The 20,609-nt window shown below is 46.0% G+C and overlaps 1 protein-coding gene and 1 long non-coding RNA gene across 9 annotated transcripts; one reads left to right on the top strand and one right to left on the bottom strand.

The window, feature by feature from the left end:
• The first annotated feature begins 79 nt into the window (after positions 1–79).
• On the top strand, positions 80–20,299 carry fam131bb (family with sequence similarity 131 member Bb). 8 transcript variants are annotated; one of them, XM_088388235.1, is made up of 9 exons: positions 80–426; positions 9,772–9,809; positions 11,549–11,584; positions 11,904–12,006; positions 14,329–14,553; positions 15,229–15,369; positions 15,794–16,128; positions 16,210–16,476; positions 16,787–20,299. In XM_088388235.1, the coding sequence occupies exons 1-9, from the start codon at positions 399–401 to the stop codon at positions 17,042–17,044; spliced, it is 1,431 nt and encodes a 476-aa protein (XP_088244361.1). In that variant the 5' UTR covers positions 80–398; the 3' UTR covers positions 17,045–20,299. The 8 variants fall into 8 exon arrangements, with proteins under 8 accessions (XP_088244361.1, XP_088244357.1, XP_088244355.1 ...); XM_088388231.1 differs by lacking the exon at positions 11,549–11,584 and having other exon boundaries at positions 9,775–9,809; positions 11,904–11,997; XM_088388229.1 differs by lacking the exon at positions 11,549–11,584 and having other exon boundaries at positions 11,904–11,997.
• Positions 10,050–16,457, bottom strand: LOC148392443 (uncharacterized). Its single transcript, XR_015861110.1, has 4 exons — positions 16,148–16,457; positions 15,841–15,977; positions 15,153–15,332; positions 10,050–10,981 (listed from the first exon to the last, which is right to left on the bottom strand). It is a non-coding gene; the product is annotated as an uncharacterized LOC148392443 (long non-coding RNA).
• Positions 20,300–20,609: the final 310 nt, after the last annotated feature.

Genomic DNA, 20,609 nt, shown 5'->3' with positions numbered 1-20,609 from the left:
CACACGAGCCAGGCAAATATAGTAGTTAAGCATGCGCCGGCAAATGAGAGCTTGCAAACTTGCCGGCGATATTGACAACGCTTTATTTAGTCGCCAACTGCCTCCAGGCATACTGACTTACTAACCGGATCTAAGACACTGCACCGGAGAGAGAGAGAGAGAGAGAGAGAGAGAGAGAGAGAGAGAGAGAGAGAGAGAGAGAGAGAGAGAGAGAGAGAGAGAGAGGGAGGACGGATGAGTGGCCGGGCAAGCGCAGGAGAGAAAGAGAGAGCACAGGAGGAGGGGAGAGGGGAAAAAAAACATAGCGAAGAGGAAGAGAGTCGCAGGAGGAAGAGGGAGAATGCACGGCGTCTGGCTAACTCTTCCATGCTTGTATCCAGGGCCTTTGTGAATACACCATGGGATGCATCGGCTCCAGGAGACTGAGTAAGCATCACTTCTCTTGCTCGCTCAATGCGGAAAAAAGTAGGGGGGGGGGGGGGGCAAGGAGAAGGGGGTGGGATGGGGATGGAGATGGGGGTGTCCTGCAGAAGTGACGCTTGGTGTTCCAGAGATGCGAGATGTTTATGCATGCATGCTGTGTTGTGCTTCTCGCTCTTTGCCGTGTTTAAGAAAGCTGTGCTTGCAGCGGCTCTTCCATACTGTATGCGGGCAAGATGTCACAGACGATATGTGTTCCAACGTGGCTGTATGTGTGCGTGTGTGTGTGTAACCCCCCCCTCACCTCCTCCACCTCTCGGCACCCCTCCTCCCATCCCTTGATTTATGATGCTGTTTGGCAGTATGTATATGTGTGCGAGTAGGAGGCAGAGCGGGATGGAGAAGGCAGAGGAGGGAGCTTATTTATAGGGCGGCATGGCTCCAAGGAAGGAAGATGGGGAGGGCTGGAAAAAAAAAAAGGCGAAAGTGATAATGCCATTGTCGGAGGCGCTTGCACAGTTTGTTGTTATTTGCGGCGATAATAGGGATGAAGCTGAGATCATCAGACAAGCGGCAGAGGAGGAAGGGAGACGGACGGATGGCCGTGGAGAGAGGGAGGGGCAAATACGTGCGGGCGAGGGGTGGGGGGGTTTTTATGGATGAGAGGCTTCAGGTGAGAGTCAAAGCACACGGTGGGCGCCGACCGCTTGGGGTGGACTCTTGAATGTCACGTCCAACCAACTGTTTGTTGAAATGTTGCAGCGCAACACTCGAGGCGAAAAATAAACACACTTCCTCTGCCGTTAAATATTCATGAGCCACTTAGCGCGAGAAGCTCTTCAACTTATTTACGGCAAAGGAGCAATGTCACCACCAACGCAGCCCAGCCCTTTGCAGGGTCAAGCACGTCCCGAGCAGGTAAAAGGACTTGCGGTGTCTTGCTGCGCTCTTCCCCCCCCCGCAATCCTCTCGAGGTAAATTCTTGATGAGGGCTGCTTTAAAAATATCCAGCTCGAGCACGTCGAAGAAGAAAAAGCAGAGCGGCCGGGAGGTGGCTGCAAACTCTATGCAGCAGGCTGGCTTCCACCTGATTTAAGCGCGTGGTAGAGCTGAGAAGCAGCACAAGGTCGGGGTCGACACAAGAGCCAAGCTAGTCCAATTTGTTAGAAAATAATGGAATTGCGACTAGCTTGCGGCGACGCTAAGGGCGCCGTTGTTCTCGTCCTCACGTTGAACGGCATCAAAAAGATGGCAAATAATACAACAAGACAGCACAGCCAATTTCAATGCCACGTTTTAAGTGACACGAGTTGATAATGGGCTATGATCATGAAAAATGGAATGCAAAGTAAAGTGGAGCCTCCAAGGTCGATGAATCAACAACTCATTTGGGGACGAGGTCAAACTCTAATTTGAATCAATTGTTCCGAGGAAGTAATGGAAATTGGATGAATTTGTGTCAGGGCCAAACTGTTGCCGTCATGAAAGCTTCACTACCTGCTGACATGACATGCAGAAGAGGATTTCTGCTTCTAAAATATGGATTTTTGCTAACCACATTGAACTGACTAGCCAGGGAGGGCAGAGAGTATATCACATCAATTGCAGTGACAATTAGCTTACAGTATGGCTACATGGAAACGTCTAGTTATGTTAGTGTTGTTAGAAAGTCAAAAGTAAGTCCTGCTGACAAAAAGAAGGAAGTACTATCTTAATATGACAAAGGCCTTCTTAGACGACTTATTATAAATATCATAAATTATAGAAAAAGTTGGAAAACAACTGCTGATGTGGATAGATTGGTGACAGCTTTAGCATTATGCGCTAGCTAGCGACATAGCGTCTGTATTTTGAAGGCTCATCTGGTGCTGAGTGATACGCTAGCAAACACAGTTATGTCTTCATAGTAAAGTGTGTTTTTACTTTACTTTATTGTACTGTATTTATTTTTAACTAGACAACAATAACAACAAGGTAACTTTCTTATTTATATTTCCATACATTACAATGGGCAATATATCAATTTCAGTTTGCGAACGTAGTTTTGGAACGAATTTAAATTTGCGAAAGGACGTTTTAGTGTTGTTGATACAAAGGTAACATTTACCGTAGCTAAATCCGATTTTACTATTGCTTTTTCCCTAGGTTACCGTTGTTCCGCCTTCTCTACTGAACAGTGTCATAAAGAAAGGATCAAGCAGAATTACTTTTGATGCCTTCCTGTGTCAAAGGCGCCTGTTTGCTTTTATGCAAAACACAACAATGGAGACAATAGCATCTCCAGCAGGTTGTGTTTGCACCTGATGTGATGCTGATGTAACCCTCCCCCCTTCGGTGCCCGATTCAGCAGCCAGACTAATGTGGAGGCATGCTTGTGTTTATCCTGGGTGAGAATAGCTTCAGTGTGCACTATTGATCGGGCTTCTCCACTGCAGTCTGAACCGCCGAGTGGAGATCAACAGGAGGCTGCCCGATCGGGTCTGGCTTTTGTGCGGGAGTAGCCGCCGTGTGTCCGGATGACCTCCGGTAACTCGGTCATTAAGTCCGACTGTGCGGCGTAGTCGTTCTTTATGTATCTGTGACAGCAATTTCCTCCCCAAATCAGCCCATGAACTGTGAATTGTTACACTACAGTACAAGTGGGTTTGAAGATCGTTATCAGAGCTTACCCAGATAGTAGTCAGTTTTTTTTAAATAGATCCAGTGTGATTTTTTGTTAAAGGACTAACAAAACTGTTCCAACGAGAGAAAATAAGTGTAAAGTAATTCCATCCATTTCTGTACCAATGTTCTTGTTCAGCGTCTCTTGGCTGAGCTGGAGCCGATCCCAGCTGACTTGGGGTGAAAGGCAAGACGACCAGTCTGCCAGTCAATCACGGGGCACATAATGAGTCAGGAAAGCATTCGCACTCACATTCATGCGAGTGGGAACTGAAGCGCTGCCAACACGGAAGTCATCCAGCCATCCCTTTTCTATAGCACTCGTCGGCTGAGATGCTGGGTGGGGGCACACCCTGGAATTTGTAAGACGAAAAATATCATTTGAAATATGAATAGTGCAAATCAAGGTCTAATTGAGAACAACGCCCCAATGGAGGGTTGGAGCCGAGATTTGAAACTATGAAACAAGTGTGCCCTCTACATCAATGCGGACCACATGCCTTTTCTGGGCATCCTCTCCTGATCTAGACACACCTCGGCTGTCACTGAGCAGGCACAGCGGCGTCCAGGAAAAACATCTGCCAGAAGCTGCTCGTGACCTTCTCCGCACGACCTTCGAGAGGTCTAACCTGATGGCTCTCCCACTGCACTGAGGAAAGAACGAACGCTTCTGAGGGCGGTCAAGACAGAGAGACCCCTCTCCTCCGTCTTCACGTCTCATTAGTTAGAAAGAGGCTGTCACCAATAGCGGCTACTCTCCATGACCCGCTGCGCTCAGACAGGCGCTGCTGGTCCATCAGGACCAGAACTTGGGAGTGGCGCTCCAATTTCATCATCTGAGAATACATCTTCTATTCTACTCGACATTCTTCCGCAGAAGTGAAAGCCTGCATTGTACGTTTGTAGAACAGATGAGAAAATCAATAAGACGTCGGCTGGCGCGCTTGTTTATCACCTCTGAATTTCCCTTTTGCACGCTGGCATTTTGTTGTTGTCCAAAGCGACATTTTACTCCCAGATCAATGCATGCCGAATCAAAATGGAGCAAAAACTCTACGATGTCATCCGGCTGGAAGTCCCGTAACGCCTCACACGGCACTTCACTTGTATTCAGTTGACACAGGCAGCTCCCATCGATAAATCGATCGTCGTAAACTACAAATTTCATTGACTAGGCGGGGCTTTTCGACATTTCGTCAGCGGGTCACGTGACGGTGACACGCGGGGCATCCATCAGCCCTCTCGAAGAGCAAAGGCCTTGAGAAGAAGTCAATGGGAGGGGCAAATTCCTTTTCGCCCCGTCAGCAAAGAACGGCCACGGCAAAACATCTGACAGTGAAATCAGTCAACTATTTCTCCTTGGTGTCAGCGCATCAGCTTTTTGCGCAGGGCGGGCAACGTTGTTGGAGAGCAAAACTACCACAGCCATTATCAGTAATGGGACTCATCTTGTGCCAGCGCCACAGCGCGGCTCGCAATTGATGCGCCGCCGTTGGTATCATCAGCCGTATCTTTGCTCGAGACCACGCATCACAAGCGTTTTCCCGCATCCATTTAGCGGGTCACATGATACCTGCGAGCGCTAGAAACATCAATCATTGCTTAAATCAGGGCATTGTTTGCGCTGCGTATCTAACGGCGCTGGCACGGGCAAGCTGCTGCAGCAACATGGAAATAATAGCGCGAAAGTGGGACATCTTGATAAGTCACCTTCTTGCGCAGACTATTTTGATTTTGCTATTTAGTACAACACGTAAGCAATGCAGGGGATATCAAATTGCGGGGTTCTGGTACTTTGTATTTACAAATACAGCGAGGCTTGAAATTCATATTTTTCATTTGTAATAAATATTTAGCATGTGATTGAGGCCTCGTGGTTAAGAAAATAGAGAGAGCGTTCCAGTCAGGGAATGAACTTCATGCTTCACGATCTCTAACGCTCTTAACTGTTATACAGTCGTTTCCTGCTGTAGACTATGTGCACACGGTTACAATAAAAAATGTCACCGTTAACGCTGATGATGGATGACATGGTGGCAAAGTTGTACAGGCGGGATCGTGTGCGTCAACAAGGCTGGATTGGCATTTTTCACACCCAAGTGGCACGTTTGGGATCGGCGCCATACAAAGCAGTGTAGATAGAAAAAGAAAATCCGGGGTGAGGGCCTCTTCCAAATGTGGATAAAGATCAGATACTTATCGGATTTCTGACACTGTTAGTGCGACGTGAACACGGATCAGACGTACTTAGTCGATGCCAGCTAGATGTAGTCAAATACAAGTAATTTGAAATAAATAAATAAATAAATAAATAAATAATCATTATTGTATATACATATGTATATATATAATAATATATATATATATATATATATATATATATATATATATATATATATATATATATATATATATATATATATATATATATATATATATATATATATATATATATATATATACAATATATACACATATATATATATCTCACAGAGAGGGATTCCCTGCCACTCCCACCGAAAAGAACACAACCGTGACCGTTACACACACTTGGTTTGTCGAGGGCCACGTCCGCCACGCATCCCCGCTGTTAACCAGCAAATCTGGCAGACCGAGGCGGAGGCTGTCTGATTGGCTTCGGTCCAGTTCGGCAATGCCATCAACATATTCAAGGTGAATGAGTCATTGACGCAGCACTGAGACACGGCGAGGCCTAACGACCCTCACCTGAGGATGGCAACGACAGCATATGTGACGGAGGGTCACCACCGACGGGTCACGGGAATTCACGTTAAATGTAAACAGGTCGATACGTGGGCTCAAACTTGTTATCGTCGGGAGCTTTCATGTCTAAGTGGCAAATCGGAGTCAAGAGGCCTGCACTCTTGTGTGTGTGGGTGGGCCCGACGGCAGGCGTTTTTTGTAAACAATCTGACTCATCCGCAGAGCGAGCTATGAAAATGAAACAATAATGCCGTAAAAAAAAGGGCGCGTTTCATTGCTGGAGTATCCGCTCGGTGATCTGAGGGGCGGAGTGGGGTGTTGTAACGTTGCGCTGGAGTGTGTTTATGAATTTCTGTGCAATTGCACACGCAGTCGGCATTAGCGTGTGACCGGCGCTAATTGCATCTTTGTTATCTGCAGATGTTCGGCTCACAAGAAAATAAAGACCGCGATATCATCCTGGCGCATCAGTCGCTGATTTTGCCCTTCCCTGCAGCTTTTCATCCTTTTAACACAATTGGATGTCATTTCCAGATCAGCTTCTAAATGTTCATTCTACATTTAGCGGACCATTAGGACGTTTATGGCTGTTATCGGGTTGATGGATGCTGGCGGAACGTGTCTGCGGCAAGATGCGACTTTACAGGTTTTTGGTTACCGCGCTAAGTGCAGTGCAGAAGTCGATGACATATTTACCTTCCGGCAGTCACGGCTATTGACGCGTCCCGGGGGCCATTTTCATGCCCCTCGTGTCGTTTAGGCATCTCTTTCCCCCCCTGCGAGTTAATGACCCGTGCTGTGTTTTTACATCTCGTGTCCCTCCCCTGCAATTTTGTGTCTTTCCAAAGGAACATTTTTGTTTTCCCCGCGCCAAACTTCACATCTGCACACCTCACTGCGAGAGGGCTTCTACCCAAGCCATTACCCCTATGTGGGAAATAGCTTCGCCGCAGCTGTCTTGATAAACAAGTACTGAGCCCCCCCCCGCAGGCACCCCGGTTCCTCACCAGTGTGGCTTCAGGGTAAGCGCAAAGTCAAGAAAAGACAGATGACAGTCAAGCGCTTCTCACTTGAGCGCGAACCGTCAAGCCGCTCCGGTCCGAGCTGGAGTTGACAGTGCAAGCGCTGCAGATCTTTGGTCATTCATTACGCACGGCTGAGCCTGAGCCGCTCCCTCTTTTTCCTCCCGGTGCTCCTTCATCTCCCCCTCCTCGCTCCCGCTCCTCATCGGCAGTGCTAAAGCAGCCATCCCCCCCATGACATCCAGCGCTGCACCATTGTGTGTGCGTCGGAGGAGCAGGGGAACGCCGAAGGAGGAAAAGACGGTCACGTGCTTCATTGTTGTTGTTGTTTTTGTTCCTCCTGAAGAAGAAATCCCGCCCGCCTTCTCAAACGCGGAACTCCGCAATCTTGCTTTCACCTAACGGTTTGCGGAGCCACACGCGAGCGTGCCATAGCCTTAGAAACCACGGAGATGCTTGCTAATGACTACTGACCCGTCATCTGAGGAGCCTGCAGCCCAAACAAGTCCAACTCATCACAAACAGAGACATCTGAAGCATCACTTGACAAACGCATCGACGTCGTGACGCCCACTCAAGACACTCGGCTCCATCTCAAGATTTGCGCATCGCACTTAATAGACGGGTCCCGTGCTGCCCGTTGGGCCGGAAGACCCGCAGGCTACAGAGGTCTTGAGCCACGTTGCGGGAAGACTAACTGCTAATCCGCTAATTGGACAAACAAGACTGCAGGATAGCGAGCAGAGAAATTGAAAAAAAAAAAAAACGTGAGCGAGGCAAACGGCGTGAGATAAATTGTGTGCGTTCTGCTGTAGGCCCAATATAGTAGTTTGTGGGTGTGCATATATTATGTTTGCGGGCCATGTTTATGGAATCTGGGACACGCTCCTCTCCCTCCCAGCCAGTCGCAAATGGTTTTAGTGACATACGCCGGAACCGTCTCACGCCGTACTCCAGAGCGACAAAAATGAGACACGGCTGACTAATCCGGCTCAGGTCACGCGCAGTTCAGCTCTAATAGTAAAATTTGCAAACGTCTCAGACAGCCTTTTACCAGCGCTCGGGGAAGATCATCAGCGGTTTCTTTGGCGCTTTTTTGCTGAGAGTAATGCTTTCTTTAATAAGGACACCTTGTCCGTGTTATTTTATACCAGATGACACGAGTCGAAGCACGTCATAAATCAGCTACGCGTTTGGTTTCTATAGCGGGTGAGGAGTTCGGGAGCCTCCATGCTGGATTCGGGTTAAGAGGTGGGCTGACGGCGCCGGTCTGCAAAGCAAGGGCAATAAAGGCGAGTTTGGCTGAGTTGGGGCGGAACGACCTCGTCGACAACGGAGATTGTGTGAATTCCCACGGGCACGCTCCCAAGTCTTCCGATAGCCACAAAGGGTGTTCCCAAAAGTCACTTTTGTTTCCGCAGGTACATTCGGACAGACAAGAGGCCATGCTGCTGTTTTTCAAATTGTACAATCAATAGAATACAGTTCTCTGCATTTTGTGTTTCTCCTGGTTTGATCAAAAAACCGGAATGCAGAAAGCTTTTTTCATGATGATAGCTTCCGGAGAGACTCTCCCAAGCTTTAGATCAGGGGTGTCAAATAAATGTTTTTGTCACGGGCTGCATCGCACTCATAGTTTCCTTTGGCGGGCCATTATCACTGTCAACCCAAATAAATGTATGAACATCTCATATTATATACAGTGTAGGCTACACGAACAAACTGATGAATAACTAGTTTTGAAATCAGAGACTACTAAGAACTGTTCAAAATTTTAAAAAGATGAATGATAATAAAAATCATCTCTATTTTTTTTAAAAGTGAAGACAATTTGCAAGTTTAGTATTGATAAAGTCGATGCGCAATTTGTCTATGCGGGCCAAATTTGGCCCACCAGCCAGAGTTGGACACTACTGCTTTAGATGAACGTCAGGAACGATAAGCTTACGAAAACCGCCAAGACGAAGCCGTCTCACGCTGATGGCCTCACATCTGTCAGAATGACACCTGAAATGAAATCGAATGAAACGAGACGCGGCCCGGCCTGTCGGCCGCTATTCATATTCTGGTTCAGTCCTCTCGAGGAAGAGACGTCTCCGCGACACCGTTGTAAAATCAATCGCCATCGACACGGAGCTACAGAAAATGAAAATTCCCGTTAATGAAGTTAGAGGAGTTATTTTTCTCAACCGGCTTCAGTAAATGTATGTCGTTGGAGAAACGTTATCATTGTCTAGAGCGTCACTCTTTTTTTTTTTTTGTTAGTTGAGACGGAAGACACAGAGCAGAGGTGATGTTTTGAAATCACTGGGTCAGTGGGTCGCAGACATCACTGGCCATCCGCAAAGCCAAAACGCTCTCACTGGCGCTGCTGAGGAATAGCTCATCATCGGCAAACGCCGCGCTGACTACCTCATCGCCTCCGCAACACACACACACACACACACACACGCTGCGCTGACACGGGAGTGCACCCCTCTGAGAGTTGCTGATACAGAGAGAGAGCAGGCACCTAGAGACTGGAGCTGTGTTTAAACCCAATTAGCAGTACACTATCAAATTAAACCAATGTTTTAATTAGGATTTGAGCAGTCGGGAAAACGGGAGGAGGTGGGGGTAATAATAACATTAATTTATCCATCTGAGAAGGTCTTGTAAATGAGTTATTGTTGCCCTATCACTTTTTTTTTTTAATTGACCACAAATTAGAAATTTCTTGGAGCCGATACAACTTCTGGACTTTAAAGTTCATGTTCTCCGAGCTACAGCTACTCATCTTGTGGGCAAATCATTCTTCTGTGGCTTCTGTTTTGTTTTGAATCAGAAGAGCAAATGTACTTAATATATATTCTCTCTCTCTCTCTCTCTCTCTCTCTCTCTCTCTCTCTCTCTCTCTCTCTCTCTCTCTCTCTCTCTCTCTCTCTCTCCTTTTCTGTGCTCTCAGCAGCAGATGGCGTGCCAGTCCAGAAGGATGGCGAGCAGGTAAGACCTTGTTCACCTTCCGCCGCAACTTTCCCCACAGGCGGACGAGCTGGGCAAGCGACGCGGCCGACTTGATGCGGTCGGTTTCACGCCAAAGGAGCTTCCTTGCCCAAGTGGCGCCGCTCGCGCTTAGTAAACGAGGAACGTTCACGCGCTTCCATATCCACCGCGCGCGTAGCACTGGAAGAGTGAGCAAATGTCTGGCTCAGTAGGCTCATTGCAGTCGCGGGTTGTCCGATAAGTCAGTCACCATTCCCATGAAACCTCCCCCTCCCCATCCTCGTCCTCTGGGACGGGGGCATTGGAGAGGGAGGAAGCCATTTCCCACTAAAACGCTGCCTCACTTTTCAAAGCAAATGAACTGGCAGAGCCATCCCATGATTTATTTATGTGCCATGCCCTTGCAGAGAGAAAAACACCCACACCCATGATCATTTTTAGGAGACTTTTTTTTTTCCAAGATGGTAGATAGAAAGTATAAAAGAACAAAGAATACACGACACGGAAAAGGAGGAGTAAGAACAAGAACATTAATGGAATTGCATCAAAATATGCAAACACATCAGTCTTACATAATATTTACGTGAGTCTATATTAAGAGGGACTAACAAGCCAAAGTCAGCATAATGTCACTATGTGGAAAAAAAAAATCCCTGAAAAATCTGAAAATATCCCAAAGTCCTTCAGGGGGTGCCAATGCCCCCATGGCCCCCCCTCTTAGCTCCGCCAGGGGATGTATTTATTTCGGTGTTACAGAGCGGCATGCAGTTTGAATTGTAGTTTATTACCTTTTTTTTTAAAACATTTTTGAAATGAGCTGGGGATGTAATTTGGCTCAGGCTCATAACTTCCTTTCATCGCCATGTTCATTAATGTACAAAGACCATAAAAATAGCCAAATTGGCTTTTGTGAAGTATTTCAACAGCGACCTTGACCTTGTCACAACTGATTTCTAATGAGTTCGTTCACCTTTGAATCTGAATGGACACACAAGGTGAATGTTGGACCAAAAAAAAAATGTTGCCACTTACTTGATTGGCACTTGACTTGAAACGGAGCGTGCTAATCGACTTTTCGGCAGCGGCGAGAGCCACCCGCTTGTCCTGCTCGACTTGGTGTCCAGCTGATAAAAGAGAAATCCCGCCTTATCGTCTTTGTCCTCGGTGGCAGCCTACACACACACACGCACACACGCACACACACACACGTTGGTCTCGCTGCAAGCTTCAGTTGTTGGTCTGACAGCTGCATCAGATACAACTGACATCTTTGTCTGTCTTTTTATAGCACAAACAAGCAGTGACCAAAAACTGCAAGAACAACAAAAAAAAATACTCATTTTGGACAATATTCTCCTGATTGCGGCTGCAATGGTTTTCTTGAAGTGCACCAAATTATACTGAGAGATGTTTGTAATGGAAACGACAAAAAAAAAAAAAGCAGTGATGCAAATTCTGGGCAATTTGCAAACTCCGTCCATTTCTGCAGGTGTGAGAACGTTTGTAAGTGAGCAGGTGGCTTGCTCATTCATCCCCTGCGTATTCCTTCTGCTCGTCCAAAGTGAACAAATCCAAACTGATGGCTGTTCAATTCCCTCCCTTCTCCCTGTCATTCTGTGATTCCCGGAAAAACCCGTCCGTGTCTTGTATCTCGCCTCGTCGTGTGTGTCCCCCTCCCACCGCAATCTCTGCTCTCTCCTCGCCATGCATGTCGATGTTCACCCCTCTCTCCTCCTCAGCATGGACGTTCAGAGTTTTCATGGGAGGGGATCAATGTAAGTGTGGTGACATTGTCCATTGTCCCTTTTGTCGCCGTCTTTTGAGGTCGATTCTTCACCCCCCCACCTGACTTTCCTCACCTTGGCTTTCAAGTCTTGTTTTACGTGTAGAGCGGGCACAGTAGCAATAAGCGCACAGTAACTTGCAGTTATGATTTTGGCCGATGTCGATTGATATTAATCCAACATCTCCATCACCTCCCCCTTCCACTCACCTCTCCCTAACACTGTCTTTGTGTGCCCCGTCACACCGTCCATATTATTTTTTTCTTTCTCCACCCCCGCCGCCATCCCTCTCTCCTCCCGTCTGCTGCAGCTTTCTATGGAGGACACCACGTCCATCCTGCCGCGCCTCAAGAGGAACTCAAACGCTTACGGCATCGGCGCTCTGGCTAAGTCTTCTCTGTCAGGTGTGTCAGGTGTGTGTCTGTGCTGTGACCGGTAAAGAGACCCCATGTTGGCTCCGTCCCAACGCGGACACTGGAGTCAGCATGGTACCCAAAATGGGTTCCCCAGTTTTGTTTTGTTTTGCTTCACCTCCTCCGTTTCCTGCTCCCCCTCCCCATCCCCCTCCACACTGTGATTGTCAATGACTCAGCGTGAGTCATTGGCGGAATGAAATCAGGCTGAGAAAGACAATAGACATCACTGTGCTCTGTGCTGCGTGTTGCTCTGAGAACAGGTGAGTGACGAAGTGAATTAGAGTGTGATTTGGTGTCTGTGTGTCGTCCTGAATTCAAATCAGTTTGGATGTTTGGACTTGTGCAAAGTGGCGTGCGTGTTCAGTGAAATTTAATCAAGTGCGGTCAAGTGTTTTTTTTTTTCAGTGCAGTGTTGTTTTTGGTTTCATCTAGTGGCGTTTTTTTGAGAAAACTGGTGGGGCACCAACCATGAAGCTACGTTACTTACGTACAACATCTAAGTCACAAATGTGTTTTTTCCATATATTTTGTTGCCAAACCGCTCAAATTAATTTCTAAAAAGGTTAGCGAGCTAGCAGCCAGTATAAGTTCGTTTCTCGGTGTTTCACCTTATTGCTTGGCAGAATTTGCCAAGTATGAAAAAATCTGTGTTGGAATGTCAAAGGAGATGCTGAGAAAAACAATATGGAAATTACCCCCCAAAAGGCTTTTTTTTTTTAATATAGTGGAACCTCTAGTACACGTGTCAAACTCAAGGCCCAGGGGCCAGATACGGCCCGCCACATCATTTTATGTGGCCTGCGAAGACAAATTGTGCATCAAATCTATACTAATACAATATATAATAATAATATAATAATATATATATAATAATATAATAATATAAATTAATACTAGAATTGCAAATTGTCTTCACTTTTAATAACATCTTTTTTTTTATTATATTTGACCAGTTTTTACTCGTCTGATTTGAAAACGAGTTATTTGTTAGTTTGTTTTGTAGCAGTCATAATGGCCCTCTGAAAGAAGCTATGACTACAATGCGGCCCGCGAAAAAAAAGAGTTTGACACCCCAGCTCTCGTAAGTCAAACCCAGTCAATTCCAGGGAAACTAATCTCCATTAGCTAAATTCCATTTGTAACTTAATTTCCATTTCAATTAATTTTTAACTGTCATACAAGGGGCAAATGAGGTTACTCCCGTAAAACATGTAAAAACCCTTTTAACCTCACAGATGGTGAGTGGGATAACAAGTTGGCGCTGGAGTTTTACTGCTTTGAGTGAGCATCCACTTAGTTATATATATATATTTTAAAACAAACATAAAATCTAGACATTATATGTGTATGGGAATCTATGGTGCCCCCACCAGCTACGAATGCCACGAGTCGACACTGGCTCGATGGAGTGGTTTTCTGCAGTGCAGTTGAATTGAGTGCAGTGCAGCCGTTCTACTGTGTGGACGTCCGCAAACATTGTCATCATTTGTTCATCTCATCACAAAGAGCCAGTACAGTGGCACGCATGGCCATTACGGAAGTCAGCAGCTCAGGGAGGGAGGGGGGGGGGACACATTCTGACTTGATGCCACTCATTCATCCCATCCTTCCCTTACTTCCTTGCTTCCTTCCCTCGGTCTGCTCAATCCAGGATGGCTCAGTCTCATTTCATGTCATCTCCATGACCTTTATCATTCAGCTATTCTCATAATCCATGTTCATGAGCACCCTCATTTAACCGCAGCCTGGCTTCGACTGAACCGTATGCTTACAGAACTCAATTTGAATATTTAAGATTGTTTAAAATATTAAATTACCTTCCAGCGAATATAAAAAGTTTACACACCCCTGTTCAAATGCCGTTTTTTTTTTAAATCGTATTTCCCCACATATGTTTTGGAAGCTTAAAAATAAACAAAATGTCCAAAACAATAGTGAACGCACGATTGAATGAATGCCTGTGTGGCATGTGTCAATCAAAAGAAAGCATTGGATTTTTATTAGTTGAGATTGTTTCGGCGTACATAATGAATTGTCTGGTGAGCGCGTGTAATAACATCATATCAATCACACTCAAAGACCTAACTAGCTGCTCAATACCATCAAATGGAAAAAGCAATATATCAGTCCAAGCCTGCCGGCTTCATATATTGTGACAGGCCATCAAAACCTCCGCCACCAAAGCGTCAGACACACTCCGGAATAACGCTTCTCTCCTTTGTCCGCCCTTCCCCCTCTTTTCTATTTGCCCACATGCCACTTCTCCATTTTGTGTCCCTCAACCTTCTCTCATCTATCACCCGCTCCGCCCCGACTCAGGCGTGACGCGCACCATGAAGGAAAGAGTGACCAAACCCACGGCCATGGCCCAGGGCCGCGTCGCCCACATGATTGAGTGGCAAAACTGGGGCATGGCCACGGTGGGCGTGGGGGGCATCCCCCAGTCCCGCATCACCACCCAGGAGCGGGAAAAGGAGCGACGGCTGGAGAACGACGCCTACAGCGACCTGAGCGATGGCGAGAAGGAGGCCCGCTTTGCTGCAGGTTGGGAAACACGCTGGCCAGACAAAGACAAAGTCTTTCCTGACAAGTAGGGCTGAACCCGTTTCAAAAAGAATCCAATCTGTATTGCAATTCAATTATTCATTTATACAGGGTTCTTTTTCCTTGTATGTAATGAACAAGCGAGAAATTGTTCTGATTTTAAAATAACAAAAAACAATTAATTATCAAATTAATTGCTCATTTAAAAAAAAAAAATCGTTTAGATCTATTTTGGAATTTAAAATTGTCCAAATCATCATAACTTCACCTTCTCATCAGTAAATATTTCTGTAGTCCTGCATGAAAGCACGATTGTTTTTGTGTTGTATCAAATCAAAAGATTTACATTTACTTAAGTGACCAACATTTTGCCGGACCAAAGCAATAACCTAATCATAATTTGTCTATTCCCTTTTTGCACTAAATAATGTCCAATTTTTTAATAAAAGGATGGAAATTAAAATGTGCTTTATTTGATTTATCAATTAATTGACAAAATAATTTTCAGATTAATTGACCATTAGAATCCCACTAAGTAAAAAACTGCATCCTACTACATTGCAATGTCGATTTGAGTTTCATCAAGTGTTCAGCCTTACCGTCAAGTGCTCCTCTCGTCTTCTTGGTGTCAGTTCTTCAGCCAATTAACCGTGTCTTTTGCTGTCTTGACTTCAGGCATCCTGCAGCAATTTGCCATCTCCGAGGCGACCCTCTTGGCCTGGTCGTCGATGGATGGCGAGAGCCCTCGCTCGGGATCAAACCAGGGCAGCGTGGCGCATCTGAGCGAGGTCAACCAGGAGAGTATCACCAGTCGAGGTAAAACGTTTGGCAAAGTGTGGACCCCGCAAATTGCAATCCCGAATCTGCATAAGCAGCACATTTAGATGGTTTAGCCACAATCGACGTTAATGAGCCTCCCGTTGTGCTTTGCTGTTGTCCTTACAACCCAAAGCTTCGTGATGCTTCATTTGCATGAAATCATTCCAAGATTCTTAAAGCAAATAACAAGCTCAGAAATGTGGCTCTTTTTTCCTCTGGGGTCCAATTTAAATCTGCCTCTTAAGAGAAAGCAGAACAGTGCTTCTGTCATGATCTGACAATTCATGAATCAACATTATGTTGCTGCTATTAACTGAGATGGTCTGAGCGATAGGGATTTTTTTTTTTTTTTAGGCAGACGCCAATTTACCTATTTGGCGGTATATCATTCCGATTACCGATTAATTGTTCTTTCCTCCAGACCAGATCTTGCATCACTCCTCAGCCGAGGTGTGGCCTCACACTTACGTCTCCCAGGGACACTACTGCCTCTCCTCCTCGGACGCTTGGGAGCCCATCAACAACGACCCGTCCGGCGTGGCGTCTCCCCCCGCCGGCTCCTACCTCGTGGGGAGCGAGGGTTACGACGGGCAGACGGCCGCTCACTTCCTGTCGCAGCAGCAGCAACAACAGCAGCAGCAGCAACAGCAGCAGCAATTTAACCTCCAGCAGCAAAACCAACTGCAGCAGCTGCAGCAGATCCAGCAGATGCAGCATTACCAGCAGCAGCAGCTCCTGCAGTATCAGCAACAACAGGTGAGCGCAAAAAAATGACTTGCCCGGTGAATCCCAGCTCTTTCTCCGTGACGATCTGATCTCCACGCTCTGCTTTGCTAGTCACTGGAACATCGGCTGCACAGTGCCAACCACTCCTTGCAAGCCACCCCCAACAGCACCATCCACAGCCTGGTCCACCAAGTGCACCCGCCCCTGGTGGATCTGTGGAACACGGGCCAGATGGAAGCCTACCAGGTGGAGGCTGGAGGCTACATGGGCACGGCGGCTGCGGTGGAGCCGGGCCTCTGTGTTCCTGCCGGAGAGGAGGTGGTGGGGAATGAACACTCGCCGCTGTTGGAGCAGCAGGAGGAAGAGGAGGATGTCAAGGTGAGCTCACATTGAGTTTACGATCCATACATATACATACATTGGTGGAGCTAGATGGGGGCTTGTGGGGGGCACTGAAATATTTTCAGATTTTTTTTCTTTCAACATTCCCACCCGTTTCCCGTAAGGAACAAACCATGAATCTTTATCAGTGTTTTCAGAAGAATTTTTTAAAAGCAATTTTGTTTGTTTTGCGGACTTCCTGAGATATACTTGGCCCTCCACTGCCACCCCAAGAAAAAAAAAAAACAGTGCATCCATCCATCCTGTACTTCATCTATATATCTACCAATCTGTCTTATCTATCCAGGATGGAGAAATGACACTGTGTATGGAGCCAGAGTCGTCCACATTGACTCCGCCCACACATCCGGGGGACGCCTCGGGCGGCAGCAGTCCGGGACTTCTGCCAGCCTCGCCAGTGAGTGAGCAAAGGGCCTGCGACGCCGCCACGCCGGCCGGTCTCGCTCACACGCTACAGGAAGAAGAGGAGGAGGAGGAAGAGGAGGAGAACGAGAACACCGGGCAGCAGGAAGAGGGGGCAGCCGCTTCCATGGCAACCAACTGACTTCCTGGCTGTCACATGACTCCTCCATACAAACTGACCGGGAGTCAGCCGTAATAATACAATATCTATCTATTATCCTGTTGTTTTTCAGGTATCAAAAAAAAAAAAAAAAAAAAATCCGGGCAGGATGAATTGTTTTGGAAATCGTGGACTCGTGCTGATAAGGATGCAACCTGATGCAACAAACTTTGTAAGCCTTACATCCCAAAGGTAAACACATGTCGAAAGGATGAGGAGCTACACAGACATTATCATCAGGGAACAGGAGGGAGGGACAAGTGTTGTGTGTGTGTGTGTTGGGGGGGGGGGGGCTGTGTGGCCAATACATGCATGCGACCCCATCATCCTATAACAAAAACATATTCCAAGATTATAATAGGAATAATTTTATAATAATGCGGGATGGGCTGAGTGAGAAAAAAAGTGTTTCAATGTATGATATTAACATATTTCCATCAGTGGAGGAGGGGAGAGGAGGAGGGGGGGGCATCTTTGTTTACATGTTAGAATATTGTGTTCACCTTTCTTACATCTTAATGAGTTACGGCAACACCCCCCCCCCGACCCCGTCAGATGATGAACACAATTTCCGTGACGCCGATCCCGCTGACACACACCCGAGCGATAACACTGCACAGATTAAGGATTGTACTGTAAAGATAAGTGTGCTTCCTATTCTGTCTCACTGTATGCATGTTCCTATGGAGTACCTGAACTATACGACACTGTATAGACTTTGCACTGAACCATCGTCGGGGGCGAGACGGAGGATTGGCGGCGAATGATGGAGGGGAGAATAAATAAGACAGAACTCTCTCTTTTCTTCATTTGCACCGATGCAATCCAACCCATCAGAGGTTGCCTTCTGGACTGTCGACGTTGGCCGAGGCCCACTCTTCAAAGCTTTCAGCAACCAAAACCCAGCTGAGCCTCACCTAATGAAGATGATGATGATTTGAATGTACTGGCCTGGATCAGAATGCTTTCCAAGGGATTTTGTGTGTTGAAATGGAATTTACTGCTGGCTCATCCGCAGCACCACAATGAAATTTGGTCAGGTCCAGAAGTATGTGGACCGGGGGGGGGGGGGGGATTTTGCATTTTCTACATCACCACAAAGAAATAAAACGAGATGTCATTCAAGTGTAGACTTTCAGCTTCCGCTTAATGTCATTGTGATATTTCATTGTTCCAAATCACAATTTGACTTTCCTGGGCACGAACGAAAGCTGCGGTTTGCACCTTGGATATGATTATAATTCAGGCAGGCATTTCTTGATGGTACATTTTGAGAACGATACGCCTCGCTTCCCCAGACCTCTGCTGATGTTGCGAAAAGCCGCCTGAGACAAGGCAAAGGAACAGAATATTCTTCCATGGCCAAGTTGGATCTCAAGCATGTTTTTTTTAACTTCCTGAAGACAAAAGTAAAGATTTGAGTCCCGTCAAATTGAGAACAGTTTTTTTTTGGACTGTAATCCTTCGGTGCCATTCGTCCTCTTCCGTAAAAGCTGAAAGTCTACAGTTTTGTCCCATCTTGATTGTTTTATTATAGCTAGTATGTACAAAAGCCAAACATCCTAAAACTGCTTCTGGACCTAAAAAACACAAATATCCAAATTGTAACCAGCAATAGGCGGACACAAGGCCGGTCAGCCAGTGCCAGCTCCTGTTATATAGATGTAAATAATTTAGATAACACCTTAGATTAGCATTTTTTTTTCTTTCTTTCACCATTTCGTCTTAACTTTCGGTTGGGATTTCACCACAATTTTGACCCGCATTCATCCTTTCTGCGTCGGTTTCATGAAAAACAAGCTCGTGTGGGTCTAGCTAGCGCCTACGAAGGACGCGCGCTGCCCAATCAGCCAATCAGGGAATAGAGGAGGCGGAGCTCAAGGCGTCTTCCTTGCTCACGTGTTGATTACTGTGAGGCGGTTACTGTGTGCGGACACATTTGCATTTCTTTATATGATTTGGAATCGTGTCCTGTGAGGAACAGAGGGGCGGGCGGCGTTCAAGAGACTTTGTGTCTTTTCTCTGTCGGGGAGAATCTTCTCCTCATGTTGTTGATTGTGTGAGAAACTTTGAAAATACAGTATATATACTGTATACACACACACACACACACATATATATATATATAGAGAGAGATAAAACAAAACAGCAATTTACTGACTTGAATGAATTGATGTATTGATGGCTTCTTTATGCAATGTGGGAACAATGTTTATTTTTCTACTCAAAATCCCTAAAGCTAGAATACGTGTCATGGTTGTAAAGTCGTGCGCGCAAAAAAAAAAAAATGCTGGGTCGAAAGTAGCCTGCATTGGGTGAAGCAGCTAACGCGGCGCTGGGTCCAAAAGGGACGGAGCCGATGCTGGGTTCTTTATAGCCGAGGTATTGGATTGTTGGCAACCTATGACTCAAAAATAACTAACCCAACCTCAGGTAAAAGTAACTCAATCTGCTCAAAATCTAAACTGACCCAGCGGTTGAGTTAGCAAAATGAGCCGGTATTTTTTTAGTGTGCGCTGAGAAAAAAATAAGAAGAGTTGGATTTAGGCCTGGGTTCCGGTAAGAATGTCTTTACACAATGGCACATATTCATTTATTTATTGAGCTATTAGGGAGGACTAGCTTGTACAGAATCAACAGTTCGATGTGACCCTTCTATGTTTTGTCGAGGGTCTCATGATTAGATGCTGCTTTCGTTCGATACGGGCTCACCTCAAAGAGGCAACATGCATGGGTGGAGTGTGGGGAGCGGGGCGACACTGCTTCTTTTTTTTTTCCCGGGGGGTGAATTCCTGCTTTTTATTTTCTTGATCCAAATCTCAATGAATGAATAAATATGAAGCCACATTGATTTGTGTGGACGTAAAGGATTTAAGGACCATGTCTCTCTCTCCCGCTTATTTTCTATTTCTATGTTGGTGTTGTCAAAGCCGAGAAAAAAAAAACACCCCTAGATTAAAACAACTGAAAACTAGCTCGGAACATTTTGAACCAAAGAATATTAAAGGCAATCAGCAGCATCAAAAACCGCAATGACTTTGTGAAAGGACGCTTGTGTAGAAAAATTGGCACTCACGCGTTCTTGCTTCCGGGCTCCATTTCGTTGTTGTCTTTATGCTTTTGTTTTGTTTGCCATCCTCCTCCTCCTCGTCACTCCTGCACAGGCGGACCTCCTCACATCACTCCGACTCCTTTTCTCGTCTCCTCCTGTGGAGCAAATAAACAGACAAAGCAAAACGTCTCGTGCATATGTGCATTTGTCTCTCGTCAGCCAGCTCTGCTTTTCTTCAATTTGGGATGTTGATGATGATACTATGGCCCATTGTGCTACTGGCATTAGCTAACATTAGCATGCGTGTTTATTTTGGCCAATTCTGAACATTTCTCATCAAAACTCAACGATCACTAATTGAATCGTCCAACGAATGACAAGCGGTTTACATCGCCAATAATCATCAATCTTATTGACAATTTTTTTTAAGTGGATAAGCGTCAATATTGAGTAGACTGTTAAAGTGTGAATGAATAGTTAAAAAATAAATTCTTC

This window comes from Syngnathus floridae, chromosome 10 (assembly GCF_059516105.1).
Source record: "Syngnathus floridae isolate MCC-2025c chromosome 10, RoL_Sflo_1.0, whole genome shotgun sequence".
Taxonomy (NCBI): domain Eukaryota; kingdom Metazoa; phylum Chordata; class Actinopteri; order Syngnathiformes; family Syngnathidae; genus Syngnathus; species Syngnathus floridae.
This window is presented reverse-complemented; position numbering and strand designations above follow the sequence as displayed.